This window comes from Sciurus vulgaris (assembly GCF_902686455.1).
Source record: "Sciurus vulgaris genome assembly, chromosome: 11".
In the NCBI taxonomy this organism is placed as follows: domain Eukaryota; kingdom Metazoa; phylum Chordata; class Mammalia; order Rodentia; family Sciuridae; genus Sciurus; species Sciurus vulgaris.
In genome coordinates this window covers 52284351-52300014 of record NC_136472.1, presented here as the reverse complement: position 1 = coordinate 52300014, position 15664 = coordinate 52284351, and the positions used below count along the sequence as shown (strand labels likewise).

General features: G+C 43.6%; 1 protein-coding gene across 4 annotated transcripts in view; it reads left to right on the top strand.

Annotated features, from left to right (window-relative positions):
• Nucleotides 1-15664, top strand: part of NAV2 (neuron navigator 2) — a 693848-nt gene that overhangs the window by 487911 nt on the left and 190273 nt on the right. For 3 of the 4 annotated variants that reach the window (XM_079101816.1, XM_079101815.1, XM_079101813.1), the window contains one exon: nucleotides 1823-1989. In XM_079101816.1, the coding sequence (XP_078957942.1) occupies nucleotides 1823-1989 (167 nt within the window). Of the gene's footprint in view, nucleotides 1-1822; nucleotides 1990-2637; nucleotides 2710-15664 lie in introns of all 4 variants that reach the window. The other variant, XM_079101814.1, reaches the window with a different exon arrangement.

Genomic DNA, 15664 nt, shown 5'->3' with positions numbered 1-15664 from the left:
GGTTAAGTAAGTCCAACCCAAGAGCCTGTGTCTGCACCTCTGACTTGAAGGGTTTGCAGGACACTGCTTGTACTGGAAGCAGAACCAAAAAGTAGTAAGATCCCACGGCTGGAACTCCTTGGTTAGCTGGGTTAGTCACATCAGGGCCCCACACACAGGCACGGGCACTGCTGGGTTTTTGCACCCGATTCTGAGCCTGCCTTGTGGGGTGAATATCCTCTCCAAACAAGATGAGGCAAATTCAAATCCTAGTGCATGGGAAGTGATGCCTTTAACACCTCACTGCCACTTGCTGGGGGACAAGTGAACCCATGCCACCTCTCCCAGCTCCCAGTCAGGGAATCGGGCCAGCTTCTTTTTAACTGGATAAATTTTACAGTCCTCTCACACCAGCTCATGTTCCCTGTTTATTTTGCAACCATCTTTCTTGCTCAGCCAACAAGAAAAAGTTTAAAGTGATTGCCTGCTTATATCTAAAATGCTTCCAGACTGAGGACTTCTTTGCTGCTTGTGGAGTTGCATGGAAAAGAAGCCTGAAAGCTTTATGAGTCGAAAATTCAGACTGATCACTGCATCTGATACTAGTCGGCTGAGGTTCCAGTTGCTTTTGAGCACAGCTCAGTTGGCTTTAGCAGAAAGATATAACTAAGTATTTCATCGTTTATTCATCTTTCAACTTTAATTATTGGAAACAGCCTACTTCGCAAGTCCCTGGACCAAAATTCTGATCTGGGGAGTCTTAGTCTTAACTTTTTGGGGAATGGGCCATAATATCTTTAGACATATTACAGAGAAGTCTGGTGACTTTATTTTTAAAACCACACAAATGAGGTATTTTATTTCAAGGGAAAGCATGGGTTTGTCTTTAGATGGACCAAATCCTGCTGCTTTTACAGAAAGAATTGTGATTTTATCCATCAGCTGTTGCTTTTACATTTTAGACTTCCGGGTCCTACCGCGAGGGTATCCGCTGCAGGCTGGACTTCAGCCTCAAAGTAATGGCACAGTACTGGGGGTGGTAGTGCACTTCTAAAATCCTAGCAACTGGGGAAGCTGAGGCAGGAGGATCATAAGTTCTAGGCCAGCCTCAGCAACTTAGTGAGGCCCTAAGCAGCTTAGACCTTGTCTCAAAATGAAATATGAAAAGAGCTGCGGATGTGACTCGTTGGTTAGTGCCACAGTACCCCCCACCAAAAAAAAAAAAAAAAAAAAAATAATGCCACAGAGATAGGTTGTCAAGTGTTAAAGGAAAATGGACAGTATTTGAAACTAGGCCTTAAGTTTTCATTGCAGATATGTTGGGTTCTGAGTGATAGCAATTTTCTTTCTTAATTGTCCTTAATACCTACTTACCTGAATGTGACCGACACTGATTTCAGTATTTTCCAGAAGAGATGATCACACAGGGTAAACCGTCTAGGGTTAGGCCTTTGTATTCCATGCTTGATAAAATTTGAGGTGACATGACTTGAGCTTATTGCAAAGTAAAAAATAACCATCCCAGAGGGAAAGGAAAATGAAGTTTGTATTTCTAAGTACCAAACATATTCATATATTTTTTTCCTTCAGAATTTCTCCATTTGCTCAAAGGAACACTGTTCACATTTTGCTTTTGGATTTGCTGGGGTCATTACTAGCCTAGGTGTTTGTAGTGTTTCCACTGAGTCTTCTGACTGCCAAACATTCACAGACGCAGTGTGTGGGCTGGGTTTGATTTTTTTTTTTTTTTTTTTTTTAAACCTTCTGCATGGTAGCAGTTCCTTCTGAGACACGGCCAATTTCCTGAGATTCAGAGCACAACCCTGTTGCTTTTACATTTTAGACTTCCGGGTCCTACCGCGAGGGTATCCGCTGCAGGCAGCGAGGCCAAAACACGCGGAGGGTCAGCCACTGCTAACAACCGGCGCAGCCAGAGCTTTAACAACTATGACAAGTCTAAACCCGTCACCTCCCCACCCCCACCCCCACCGCCAAGTAGCCACGAGAAAGGTGAGTCAACTTCTAATCTTTCTGAGGATCCTTTACCCCATTTTCCTGTATAGCAGAGCTATCCCATTCCTTTGGGTGAGTTTGGTTGGGGTCAGGGTCAGCGTTGCAAATTAGGATATGAGGAAGTGTCCCGAGGATACACGTGACTGGCAGAAACTTTCTTCTGATGGGCATTAATGAAGTAGGGGAAGTATTGTTATATGCAGAGTTGCCAGCAAGAATACCTGACTGCACATAGCAATATAGCATCTGGAATTTGAAAATAAATCCTTATGGTATCTGTGCTGTGCACTAGGTGGTTTTCCAGAAATTGTAAGCTTCCTGGAGCATGCTCTTTGTGAGCTTCTGAGCTTTTTACCCATCAGAAATATGTGCAGGGAGTTAAGAATAAGGGAGTTTTCACTCTTTGAAAAAGCCAGCCCGGGAATGTGGGTTGGCTAAGTGAAGATCTTGGCAGCACATAAGGAGCCGGCAGCATTTCTCCTGGGGTTGAAGTGATGCAACTTTAGCCATAAAAGGACAGGATACTTTTACTCTCCATAGTACTGAACTTTTAGGATCGGGGGGAAAAAGGTAAATAGCCTTGGAGAAGTCCTAAATATAAGATTTTAAAACAAACCTTTGCTTGTATAAACCTGTTACCTCTAGAGACCTTGGAGAAACTGAGGCAGTTTAGAAGATTCTTCAGTAAAAGGCAGACCTCTGCTTCAGTCCTGCCAGGTAGTGGTCTAGGGTTCTTTGGGGGGCTTGCCCAAGTCACTTGAAAGCCTTTCCTCCCTGGTACCATGGAAGCTTCCTAGGGCTGACCTGAATGATGTTCCTGCATTTCCCTGAGACCTAGGAGAGCTGCTCTTTAGTTCTTAAAGTGCTCCTGGCACCTGGGCAGACCTTCTGCCTTGAATGGGGTCAGAACCTCTCCACCTACTTCTCCAACCCAAGTTCACTTGGTTCAGTGGTGCTGGATTGCCCTGAGAATTTGCTAATCACTGTTATCTTGCCCCCCCAAATATGAAGGAAATGTTTAAGGGACTGATAGATACACATGGCAAATTTCCCAACCAAGGCACAGGAACTCTGCAACTAGCACTGAAGTCACATCCGGAATGTCTGAACCAGTCAAGGTGCTTTGTGATCCAGCTTCCACTTTTCTTCTCCATCTTTCTACCCCTTTCCTCCTAACCTCTCTTTTCCTTTCCTTTACAATATCCAAGTGTATTTTTTTTTTTACATGTTCTTAGATTACAAAAATAACATAAGCTGGTAAAATGATACAAGCATGTGTGTATATTTAAGTTCTCCTTTATATGCATCTTAATGAGTTCCAGTGTAAACCATTTATACCTCCAGAGCTTTCACAATGCATTTATATACATATTACACACACACACACACACACACACACACACACACATACACACATGTGAGAGAGAAAGAGAGAGAGAGAGAGAGGAAGAGGGAGGGGGAGGGGCAGGCTTTGGTTTTCCATATCAGTAAATAAAAGCTATTTTTTTTTTTTTGAGTACCTAGTATGTACCTCAATTATCCCCAATTTGCAAAGAGTAAAACTAAAAAAAAGCTTTAGTGCTTCCTGAAGCCAGACCAAAGATAGGGAGAAGTGGAGTTGCATTTGAACTCAGGCACAATGGTCCCAGAACCAAGAATAGTGCCGTGCTTTGGAAAACAAGTGCTTGGAGGCTTGCCTATTGAGGACCAGCCAGAGAAATGCATGTGGACACCTGAGGACAGAGTTGGGCAGGTGTTTGGCATAACCTGCTGTCCCCATCCATAGTCAGAAAATGTCTGCTGGAGAGGAAATAAGCAGTCTTTGTAACCAGTTGTGACATTACCTGTTTCCTCTTCCTTCTGTTCTCTCATTTTCATTCTCTGAACAGCTTAACACTGCCAGGAATCTAGTACATTTCTCAGGTATTTGGTCCATTACAGGAATCTGAAAACTTTAGTCTTTCTAGACTGACTTCTAGACATATGGGAGATAGTCTTTTCTGAATAATATGGTTCTCTTCATCTCATAGAAAGCATATTTTTATTATTTTTTCATTACATAAATGCTCACATAAAAAAACTCACATCATACAGAAATTTATTAAAAAGAAAAGAACCCTACACATGCCCGCCTCCTAGAAATAGCCACTATTTACCACTTAAATTATTTTTTATGAATATACTGTCACATTTTCTGTTTACTGTTTGCCAGATACTATTCCAAGGTGCTTTGTGAATAATTACTTAATTCTTCAGGAGCTCTGTGCACATACATGCACACCAACATATTGATGTAACTTTTAAAATCTCATAAATAAAATCACCAAATCATAGGCAGCCTTTTTTGTGCAAACGTCACTCTCTTCATACTGGTTACATAATACTCCACTGTATGAATTTAACCTTAATCTATTTAACTACTTTCAGCTGGGTTGTTTCTAATTTTGATATTATAAAAAGTACTGAGATGAATGTTCTTGTGCTTTTTATATGCACACAATTGTTTCAGGGGAAATTGTCCATCAAGCCATGCTGGTGTTCACAATTGTGTTAATGCTTCCAAATTTTGCTCCCCAAAAGGTTATATTTGTATTTATATTCTCATCGAAAATGTATGAGAGGCCACACCTTTTATAACTCCCTTGGAAGAAAATACTCTCATTTTTTGAAATGAGCCAAATTAATTTAATAAACTGATAGGACCGTTTGGTAAAAATTCACCTTCTTGAATGGCACTTTGCTGTGAGTAAACACCAGGGGTCTTGGCACAGTAAAAAAGCACTTTGGGTTTGAGATCCAGGCCTCTGTACTCCAGATGCTTAACTTCTGCGGCCTCAGTTTCCCTCTGTCAACCTACAGGCCTCCATCACTGAACGCTGCAGTAAGGATGATTTCTTCAGTTTGCAGAATGGGATGGCAGATGAGCATCCTCAGTGTGCAGGCCACCTGTGCCTTCTGATGGGTTCTCTCCCTGGTCTGCATTCTGTGTGACTTTCTCTTTCTGTGTTTGCCCTGCCTGTCATGGGCAGAAGAGAAGAGCCAGATGTGGCTGCAGAGGTAGAGCGTACTTTGTTGTGTCTGAGTAACTTTGGGGCCATTGATTAAGAGTCTCTGGAGACATGTCACGTTGTGGTTGGCGAAGCAAATTCTTTATCTGCATTAATGATCTGGAGATGGAACCGAAGAGGAGTCACCCATGTCCTGCTGTTACCTGGGATCCTAGTGTGAAATTACACTTTGATTCGATGGAATTAATTTAGAGGCCTAAGTCGTGCAGAAGGGAATATGTTTGGAGTGCCCCATTTTACCCTGTTCCTTTCATTCATTTTGCTATCATTTGAGGAACACCTGTCATATGTCCAGCATTGTGGTGGGTGTAATGACGGAGAGGACTAAGATGCAGACGCTGTTTCCCAGAGACTCTCAGCCTCAGGAGGAGCAATGAGATCAGAGAGATGCTGAGTTGTGAAGACAGAGAGAATATAACCAGGAAGGTTCCAGGAGGATGTCTGAGAAGTGATATCATTTGTGTTGATTTCCACCCCCAGATTTTTGCTTAGAGAGGAGGAAAGGCAGGCTGGGAAGGGATGATTCACCCTAGCCTGCTGGTCCAGGTATTAACCTGAGAGCACACCTGCTGGGTTCACTGCAGTATTACACTTGTGTTCTTTGGTGGCCTGTGTAGGGTAAACTTCTTCAAGATAACCAAGGTGTCCCGTGGTTATTCCTGAGACTGGGATCCCAGGCTATGGAGAGCTCAGGCGCCTGATTCTCTCAGTACATGACAATTATCCCTATTTGGGAACCAGCTGTGTATTTGCCATGATCCTGTGGCCAAAACTCATCATTGTCAGAGGACTTAGAAAATCAGCTTAGAGGTGTGAACCAAGGTGGCATCATTGAACTTAAAGAATTCTCTGGGAGATTGCCTGGCAACAGAACTCAGTGAACAACAGTTAGACTCTCTGCTTTGACTGGACAGGCAGATGGACTAGAAGCTACCAAATTTAGGAACCTCCCAGGGGCTCTAGAGGAGGACTAAGTCCAGCCAGGAAAGAAGGTGCCCCTGTCTCTTGGGCCAGAGGACAGTTATCTCAGGAGAAGTAATTTGGGCCTACCCTAAAAGACAAAGTGGTACTTTGAAGGCAGACTAGGGAGTTTGAATTCTGACCCTGCCACTTCCCAGAAGTGTGACTTCAGGCAAATGCAGCCATCAGCAGGGCATCTACTCAGGATCATCCTCAAAGGCCACCACAGGCCACCCTTGGCAATGCTCTACTCAGAAGGTCGCAGACAGGAATCAGATTGCTGGCCGGGCAGGGAAAGGACTTTTCTTCGGTAGGAGTGGTCTGTTTTTTCCTTCAGTGTTGGGCATCACTGTGCTAGGCAAGTCCACTACCACTGGGCTACATCCCGAGCCCCCACGAGAGGTCTTTCCATCAGTGCAGCAGCCCGAAGCCACACAGCCATCCAGGTGCTGTTCTTCCCCCACCACGGGGAATAGCTTAGGTGTGAGGGGCAAGACCTAAAATGGGGCAGGTGCACAGATCACTCTAACTTAAAAGCCACACCCCCCAGGAGCCCATGTCCATTGAAACAGCTCCTATGCGTGACTTCTAGGGTTACCACACAATCAGGCCCAATCAGATGTCACAGCGCTCAGACCCAAAATGATGGTGTCCCCACGAGGTGTTTGTGCTTCCTCTATGGTTCCTCCCAGTCCAGATGCGGTTTAACAACTAAGGGTCATTTTTACCATGAGCAGTGTTGCTTAGTAACAGAATGACTTTCTATCTTTATCAGGTTTCCAGGGGAACAGAGTTAGAAGGTTACCCCAAGGTCACATTCCCATGCAGAAGCTGAAGGGTTTTGCTAATCCTTTTCCATCAGCACTACCTTACCCCTTAGAGATTTGGCTTATTTATCTGTGAAGAGGCAAGAGGCTGCCCTGACCCTAATGAAGTTCCATGTGAAGCATTCTAATATTTTCTAGCTCAGTCCAAATGATCTGTCCTCGTCCCTTCTCTAGTGGTCATAGACATTGCTGTGAAGGGTGTGATTTGTTGTCATTTCCCAGTAGCTGGAGTTTATTGATATTGTGGGTATATTTACATGGCATGAGAAAACTACTAGGTTCTGGCCTTTGGGAAGGTGTGTGGTCAATTGGTTGCTGTTCCCAAGTGAGCCATGGTGGCTGTGACTCCGCCAGTAAACATGGGTTTCATTTTTATGATTTGCATGTCACACCATAGTTTCCTTTTGTTTTAAACAAATGAATGTCTATCTGAGTAGATGAACAGTCCCCAAACACATGGCACCTAACTCCAGGAATAATATCTGAACAGTAACATTTTCTACTGACAAAGTATTTGCAAATTGCCCGTGTCTCATTGAAGAGAGAACAGATTCAACATGGTTAGCTGCCTGTCATATCTGAAGCACCATACTCAAGTCCTGTGATCCGGGGAGATATTGGTAAATTCAAGTCTCTAGATCATTGTTTCTCAAGGTGTGATTCATAGACCATCTATATCATCAGCTCTTAAGGTCATTGCCACAAACACAAATCCTTAGGCTTTACAAACCTAGTCCTTCCAATTCAGAATCCTGAGTTAGAGTTCAGAAGTTTAGATTTACAATGATTTCATTCTATGGCACTGAAGTTTGGGAACCCTTATCCTAGCAGCTCAAAAGAGAACAAAAGAGTGTCAAGAGAGAACACTAACTTCCAATTGCCTTTCAGTTCTTAGCCACTCCTTGGTAATATATTGTACTGGAAAATGGAGGTAATGTAGTAAGATACCCAGACTAGTGCCTGGCATGTAACAGGAGCTTAGTAAATGGGGGACCACTAAAATCTACATATATATTTCGTCGTCCCCCTAATTAAATTTATTCTCAGAGCCAGCAACTTGTAGTGAGTGGACTCACCTGTTGCGTTGGTCTTCGTATCTTATTTTTGGTTTTGTGCTATTGCCTTGCAAATCTTCACCTTCTTACTGTATTTTAGTTTTTAAATTTGTATTGCCACTCATTTCAGCTAAGCTAATGGAAAATAAGGGAGTGGAGTTCTATCCCATTCTTAGACTGGAAATATGCAGAGGGAGTGTCCCTTTAGATATGGTAGCAGAGTCCAGGAGTGCTCTGAGGGGAAGTCAGCTCACCTTTGCCCTAGATGGAAACCATCATTCGGTTCTTTCCCAGCTTGTCATTTGAGGAGCTTGATGTTCCTTTGTGCCTGTGTGTTCAGAGGAAGGGTGAGCCTGTCACAGCTATCTAGAGAAGAGTCCAAGTGATGTCCCTTGCACCTGGCTTTTGTCCTTAACCTTTAGCATGAAACTGAAGCCCAACATCAAGGGAAATCTCTCTGGCCAGCTTTGTGGCCATTTTCCTGCTCTGCTGTGCAGTTCAGAGGAGCCCCCAGGGAAGGAGACACACAAATCCGACCAGGCTGAGAAACTAATAAACTGCAATGCTAGAGCCATCCATTTGTCACAGAGAAGAATAAGAAGGTTATAATACCTACGTTTTGCTTCTCTCTAAATATGGATTTTTTTCAAAGCTAACACGTGAGCTTATGCTCCTGCCATATATCCTTTCTCTAAAATACAATGACCTGGCTTTTTGTAACAGACAAAATGAATACAGGAAAAAGGAGCAAGAGAATAAATCATTTAGGAAGATGAAATATCTATTTGATTAGTCTAGTGTCAGGAGTGGAAAATGACTGGTTGATGTTGGTCTAATCTTCAGGTGATAAATCTCAGCATTTCTCTTGCTTCCATCTGTTATGTAGGCAGCGTCACACACACTTGAATTCAATTTAATTTCAAGGATCACCGGGAGGGGAAGTACTTCCACGTCAGGTGCTCTCCTAGTCATTTTTACCCAAGTGTCATCTGCAGTCAGGGCTTAGCCATTTATTTAAATGTTCTTGGAAAAATGTTTTTCTCCATCAAAAGTTAGGTGTTTGACAGTATTCATCAACACATGAAGATAGATGCACGTTGGAATGAATGAAGTTCACCTTTCTGTAAGCACATAAGGCCTATACTCACAATGAGAAGTGCAAGGGCAGATGCTGGTCAGAATGAGGAGAGAGCTCTTGAGCTGCAGGGCAGTTCACCTTGCAACAACAGCTTCAGGACAGGTTTCTTATGAATGCTCACTTGGCAGCTGCTTGGTGCCGAGGACATGACACCCTCTGGCTTAAGTGACCCTAGCAGATAAGATGCATTTCCCGGCTGCCACTTGCTTCCTTGATGGGCAGTGCATTTATTTGGCTGGGATACTAATGCACAGCCCACCCAACTTCTCCTGAGAAGGATGTCAGATGAGAGGTCACAGTTTGATATATGTCTCCAAGATAATGGTCACATTGTATCTATTTTGTGGTAAGAATGACAGGAGCCATCTGCAGGTGTTGTGCCCTATGAATAAATACTGCAGAGCAGTCTGTGCCAAGGTATTGTGGACAGTTCACATTCTTAGTGTCCTAAGAGCTCCTGCCATGGTTCCTTAGCAGCAGCCATGCAGATCCTTGTGACTGGCAAGGCTCCCTGAACTTTGGGGTCAAGGCACAGATAGGAATGGCTGTGAAAATCAGTGGCCTGCCCTACTTCCTCATAACAACAAAGATGAAGGCCTCTCTGCATCAAATGCTCCCATTGCCTTTGCTGTGACGGCACAATAACAGCATTTTTCTGAAATGAAAACTGGAGTGGGAGATCAGTGACCTGTGGGAACTCGTCTTGGGAAAAGCCAAACTTTTAAAAAACAAAACCAAAAATGTCCTTTGGCTCCAGGACAGCCTAGGTCAGTGAGTCTCTGCTGCCCCCTGCTGCCCCGGGTTTGTGTTGGCCTTGTGTCTCCCAGCCTGGCATCCCAGGACCCTCTGTTGAAAGATAATGACTTGCAGACTCTCTAAACGTCCTCTTCCAGACAGGGCCTCCCCACATTTGTTTCCTTGATTTGGGAGAATGAATGTGGACTGGAGAAAACCCACACTGTGGGTGTGATCAGGTTCATGTGGCCTGGTGGAAAAACTTTTCCTTAAGTGGAGAGGAAGTGACAGCCGGCCTGAGCTAAACTGGGCCTTCAAAGGCCGCCCACTCCCTCACCTGGGTGGGCAGCCAGCTGGTGGATTCAGGAATTCTTCAATAGCCCTAGCAAAAAGGATCTTTGAAGGCACTAGCTGATTTTTGGTCTAAGAATGTTTTGCTAGACTTGGCTCCATTTTTAAGAGACAAATAATTCCAAACCAGACTACTACAGTATGGAGTAAATGATTCCCTGTCTTCTTTGTTACACACTCATGTACTTGGAACTCCATCCTTCATATATTCATGTGAGTTCAAGGTCATTTATTAAGGGCCTGCTGTGTGTCACGCACCATGCCACTCACTGAATATTCAAAAATGATAAAAAGGACTGGGGCAGTAGCCCAAGTGTGTATCCCCAGCCCCAAACATGCACACAAAAAGTGACAAAAATGGGTAGCAACCCCTGCCCCGTGGACCTCACCATCTGTGGAAGAGATGGGTAGTAAAGAAAATATAGATATCATTGCACTTCAAGATAATTGCACTTATGACAGATGTTGGATACTGTGAATGAACTTAGAAATATAATGAGGGGGCACCTTATCAGGGTGAGACTCACAAAGTTTGTATGGATCCCCTTTGCTCAGTTTACTTATTTTCCTGCACAATGGTTAGGAAGAAAGGATGCTTTAGAAAATATTTTAATGGGAAGGAATTAGTTACCTTGTAGAAATGAAAGGCTATACTCTGGGCAAGCTTTTTCTTCTTTTTCTGGACACATGTTCAAAATATTATAGATTGAAGTAAACTTTTTTTTCTTCCTTTTTTTCTTTGATACCAGGGATTGAACTCAGGGGTGCTTAACCACTGAGCCACATCCCCAGCCCTTTTTTATATTTTATTTAGTGACAGGGTCTTGCTGAGTTGCTTAGGACCTCACTAAGTTCCCGAGGCTGGGTTTGAACTTGCAATTCTCCTGCCTCAGCCTCCCGAGTCACTGAGATTACATGTACATGCCACAGTGCCCTGCTGGAGGCAAACTTTGACTCCCTAATTTTAAAAAAGATAAGAGCCTTCACATTTGACCTCTCACAGTTGAACAGGATCTCTTGGCAGTAGTAAGTTCCCTGACCCCAGAGGTGTTCAAATACAGGCCAGATCACCACTTGCTAGAGCTGTTGTAATTGAGGTTCCTGACCTTAGCAGATGGATTAGAATAGATACTTGCTCAGATGTCTTATAAACCTAAGGTTTGATTATCCCAGGCAGAGGGTAGAGTTAGTGTGATTTGAGTATGTTCAGAGGCTTCCTCTGCCTTCATGAAGTCATGCATATCTCCTACAGTTTACCAGAGCTCCCAAAGCCCCTCCTTTGGATTGTTCCTGTGAAGGACTTAATTCATTCCTTCCAAAATGTACTTTATTCTGATTTGTTTTCCTGCAGTGCTGGGGATTGAACTCATAGCCTCTCACTCTACCCTAGGCAAGCCCTCTGCCACTGAGCTACATCCCCAACCAACAAACACCCTTTATTCTCCATGTTGCTATAAATACTCTGGAATTGATTTCTATGCTAAATTTTTTTTTACCTCTTATGCATGTCATACTTAACGTCTCATTTGTGACAACTTCTTTTTTTCCCTTTACAAACTTGGTACAGTTTCTCTCAGATAAATGGTCTTGAATTTGCCAATTTCTTGCTCCAAGGCCATCAGAGCACCCATAGAAAAGATCCCTGCCACAGAGAAGAAATCGTAGCTACCCAGTGAGAAGATACACATGGGTGGTTTCAATCAGTTAACTTGGATTTATTTCCCTGCCCTCTTTCAGAGCCAGATAGGAGTGTCTTCAGGCTGTTACATGCAGGTTTGTTTTCAAAAATTTCTTTTACATTCATGCTGTAGGGGGCAGGCTTCATTTAAAGAAATCCAGAGATAGAGCCCCCAGAGGAGGGAGTCATTTAGACCTTACAGGGAAGAGACTGGATTTTATTTTCAGAGATTTCTATGCACTGAAGACTCTCATTCTGTCCTGTTGTCAAAGCATGAGTGAGGCTCTGGCCTTCACATAAACCTTTGGGGACCAGGATTGTTTCGCCTCATAAAATTCAGTTGGCTTGTAGTCCAAACCAGTGAGGACCTGGGAGGGAAAGTGACTTCTCCACGAGGACATGTGTGCCAGGGCAAGGATTTCAACCAGGTCACTGACTCCAGGCCTTGGCTGTTTGAGCCAAATTCTGAGCCATTTCCATCTCAAAGCTTCTAAAATAGAAGTGCTTCCTTCCCTGGAGCATCTTCAGATCTGTCACCACTTAGGAAATAATAATAACACTGAAACTTGGGGAGCCAACCTGTTAGTGGACTCTCCACCCTTGATATGTTGGTAAAAACAGGTGTGACTTACTCCTATCTCCACAGCCCTAAAAATTAATTTTTTTTTTAAATAGCCACGTACTCTCCCTCAGAAGCCTGCAGGCTGATGGGACAGTTCTGCTGAGGTGAGCCAAATTCAGATGGTCTCAGCCGGGCTTGTTCATGGGTCTGGGTCATATGGTGGGTGCATTGACTGGACACTGGCCTACCTGTAATGTCCCTAGTTGAGACAACCCAGTTTTCTGTATGTGGTCTTTCTTCCTCTGAAAGGCTAGCGCAGACTATTCTTGTGGTAGTAGATGAGTTCTCTTCATTCTGTTGATCAAAGCCAGTTGCCTGCCCTGCCGACATTCATGAGGCTAGGGAAGAGGTATAAAGTCACATTGGAAAGCATACATGATAGAGAGAGGCAGAGATGTGAGGCTGGTTTTGCAATGAATCTACCACAATAGATAAGTCGAGTGCCAAAATTATGTATTGATTGACTGGTTTCCCTGGTCAGGATAGTTGTCGTCTATTTTCACTGAAGTTGCATGAAGATGGAGATATTCTGAGCTTGTAACTATGGGCCATGTAGAACTCTGAGTGATTTAGTCATTCTTCCTTAGCCTCATCCCACAGGCAGTCTCTCTGAGTGACAGAAGCAAGCAGGCCAGTGAAGGGACACAATTACCTATCCAAGCAGCACTCTGCAAACAGGTTCTGCTTGGCTTAACCCTGTTCTGTCTCCATGGAATCCTTGACCTTCATATACCATGTGTCTCTGGTTTCTCTCCCACACCAACTTTCATCTACACATTAGTTTGGGTTCAGGTCCCAGCATCTCCACCTGATACCCGCGTGGCTGGATTGTTCAGCACCTCTGAACTTGAGGTATCTTATCAAAAAAGTGCTATTCATAGCACCAACCCCAGACTGCTATGATGAAGAATACCTGTAATATTTATTGAATCAATGAATTTGAGTGTATAAAAGTCATGAACGACTATAAGAGACAAATTACCACAGCAGCTGAACTGAAACTCTTAAAGAGCCAGTTCTGCACTTATGGTCTCTTGCCTCAGATCTTAAGTCTAAAGCACCCATGTGACCACCACCCCACCTTGCCTAGTCTCATCTCTGTTGGAGAAACCACAGTGAAGGGTAGTTTGGAAAACCAGAGGACCAAGAAACACTGAATGACCTTCATCAAAGGGACAGTCCTAGCAAATGAACACTTATCATTGTTTGGTAAATATCTACCTGGTTATCTTTTGTTCTTACTATCTTAGAAACGCAGCATATTGATTCTTGAAATTTCCCCCTGGCACTGCTGCCAATCACTGGGGTGGGGGGAGTTTAAGAAAAAAGTATTGTTTGAGACAGACATTGGGAGAAGCATTTGTTTGGTTGTCATTTTGTTTTTTTAGAAATCAGCTGCAAGTAGAAGAAAGAAGATACATCTTTCCTCGGAGTTTTAAAAGCAAATTAGCCAATTTAATTATACTTCCCTCGGACAACTTTAAAAGGTCATAACTGATGATTTTTCCAGTGCATTAGAACAAAGGACTTTTGATTAGTAAAAGATCTGTCTCTGAATGTGATTTTATTTTTCCTTCTGTTTTGCCATCCTCCTTTAGTCTGGGCGCTCTGATCATCTTAATGCATCCAGACCCACAATTTGAAACAACCTGCTGCCCCATTCCTGGGGTCTGGTGACCAAAGTATCTTCAGACAGATTAAAGACATTGTAGCTAAACTAACTAAACAGCCCAAGGAAAGAGGTGGGGTGTATTTTGAGCTCCCTTCTCTCTGAGCATGCCAGGATGCTGTGGCTCTGGCCTTGGGGTGTTGGTCAGCATTAGTGGTTGGGTCTTGGCAACAGAAATGGCCTCTGCTGGCCGGAAACTGATCAGAACTGCTCAGACTCATTAGGGAGCTCCTCAGATCACTTCTGGCATAAACGCTCCAGAAATCATCAAACAGCCAAGGTAGGGGCTGACTTCCTTGAAGTCCTTCCAAAGGCGTTGGCATATGTGCCTTTTGGATGAGCTACACTACACAGCTTTTGAGGTCTGCTGTGGGGCTGAGAGAGCTCTCCAGGCACTGGGAGCTGCACCAAGATGGTCAGGGGAGGCTCTGGGAGCTTCTTGGCCCAGTATCTTCTCCCTCACGCCCCTTCCTTGAACTCCTCTTTCTCACTCTGCATCTGCCATGGGTGACTCTCAGCACCAGAGAGCAGGCCCATCTCTAATCAATAAGTAAGGGCCCCTGCATCTTCTGGTCAGCACTGTTGAAGTGTTCCCTACCTACGCCGTCTAACGTGACAGCTGTGAGCTGCTTGTGGATGTTAAGCACCTATAATGTGGTTAGTGTGGATGGCAAGCTGAATTTTATTTTATTTTATTTTTTGTACTGGGGATTGAACTCAGGGGCCCTTTGACCCTGAGATACATCCCCATCCCTTTTTATTTTGAGACAGGGTCTGCTGAGTTGCCAAGGCTGGCCTCCAAATCGCAACCTTCCTGCCTCAGTTTCCCAAATAACTGGGATTATAGGTGTATATCACCTCACATAGCAAGAAGTTGAATTTTTAATGTACTAAATTTTAATTTTCTTAAATGGCCACCTGTGGCTAATGGCTCCAGTGTTTGACAGTACTATTGTTCTAAATGATAGTTGAATGAGCAGCCAGAAAACCTGCCACTAAAGTCTGTCATTTAAAAATATTTTAGTCACAAAAGACCAAGTATTACATGAAATGTCCAGGATAGGTAAATCTTATAGAGACAGAAATTAGATTAGAGATTGCTAGGGCTGAGTGCATGGTAGGGAGTGATTGCTAGTGACTGTGAAGTAGCTTTTTGGTATAATGAAAATATCTTAAAATTCCATTGTGGTACTGGTTGTACAACCTTGTGAATTTTCTAAAAATCTTTGAAGCCTCTACTTTAATGCATGAATTTTATGATATGAATTATACCCCAATAAACAGTTTTAAAAATAGCTTCTTGTCCATGCCACAGTTGAGTATATGTTCTGACCCCAGCTCTTCCGCATAGTAGTGTTAGTGGCCAAGTGCTTCCCCCTCCCTAGGCCTCAGTGTCATCTTGATAAAATGAAGAGATGGCTCTGACCTTAATGTTAGTAAAGAAGAGAACTTCTGGACCTCCTTTCCCTTTATCTACTTAACTTTAACCCATTTCAGATGGGTCGGTCCCCAGGATAGGAAATGCATCCCCTCTTTCAGTTGCAGAAGCTGCCCCATCCCATGAGCACC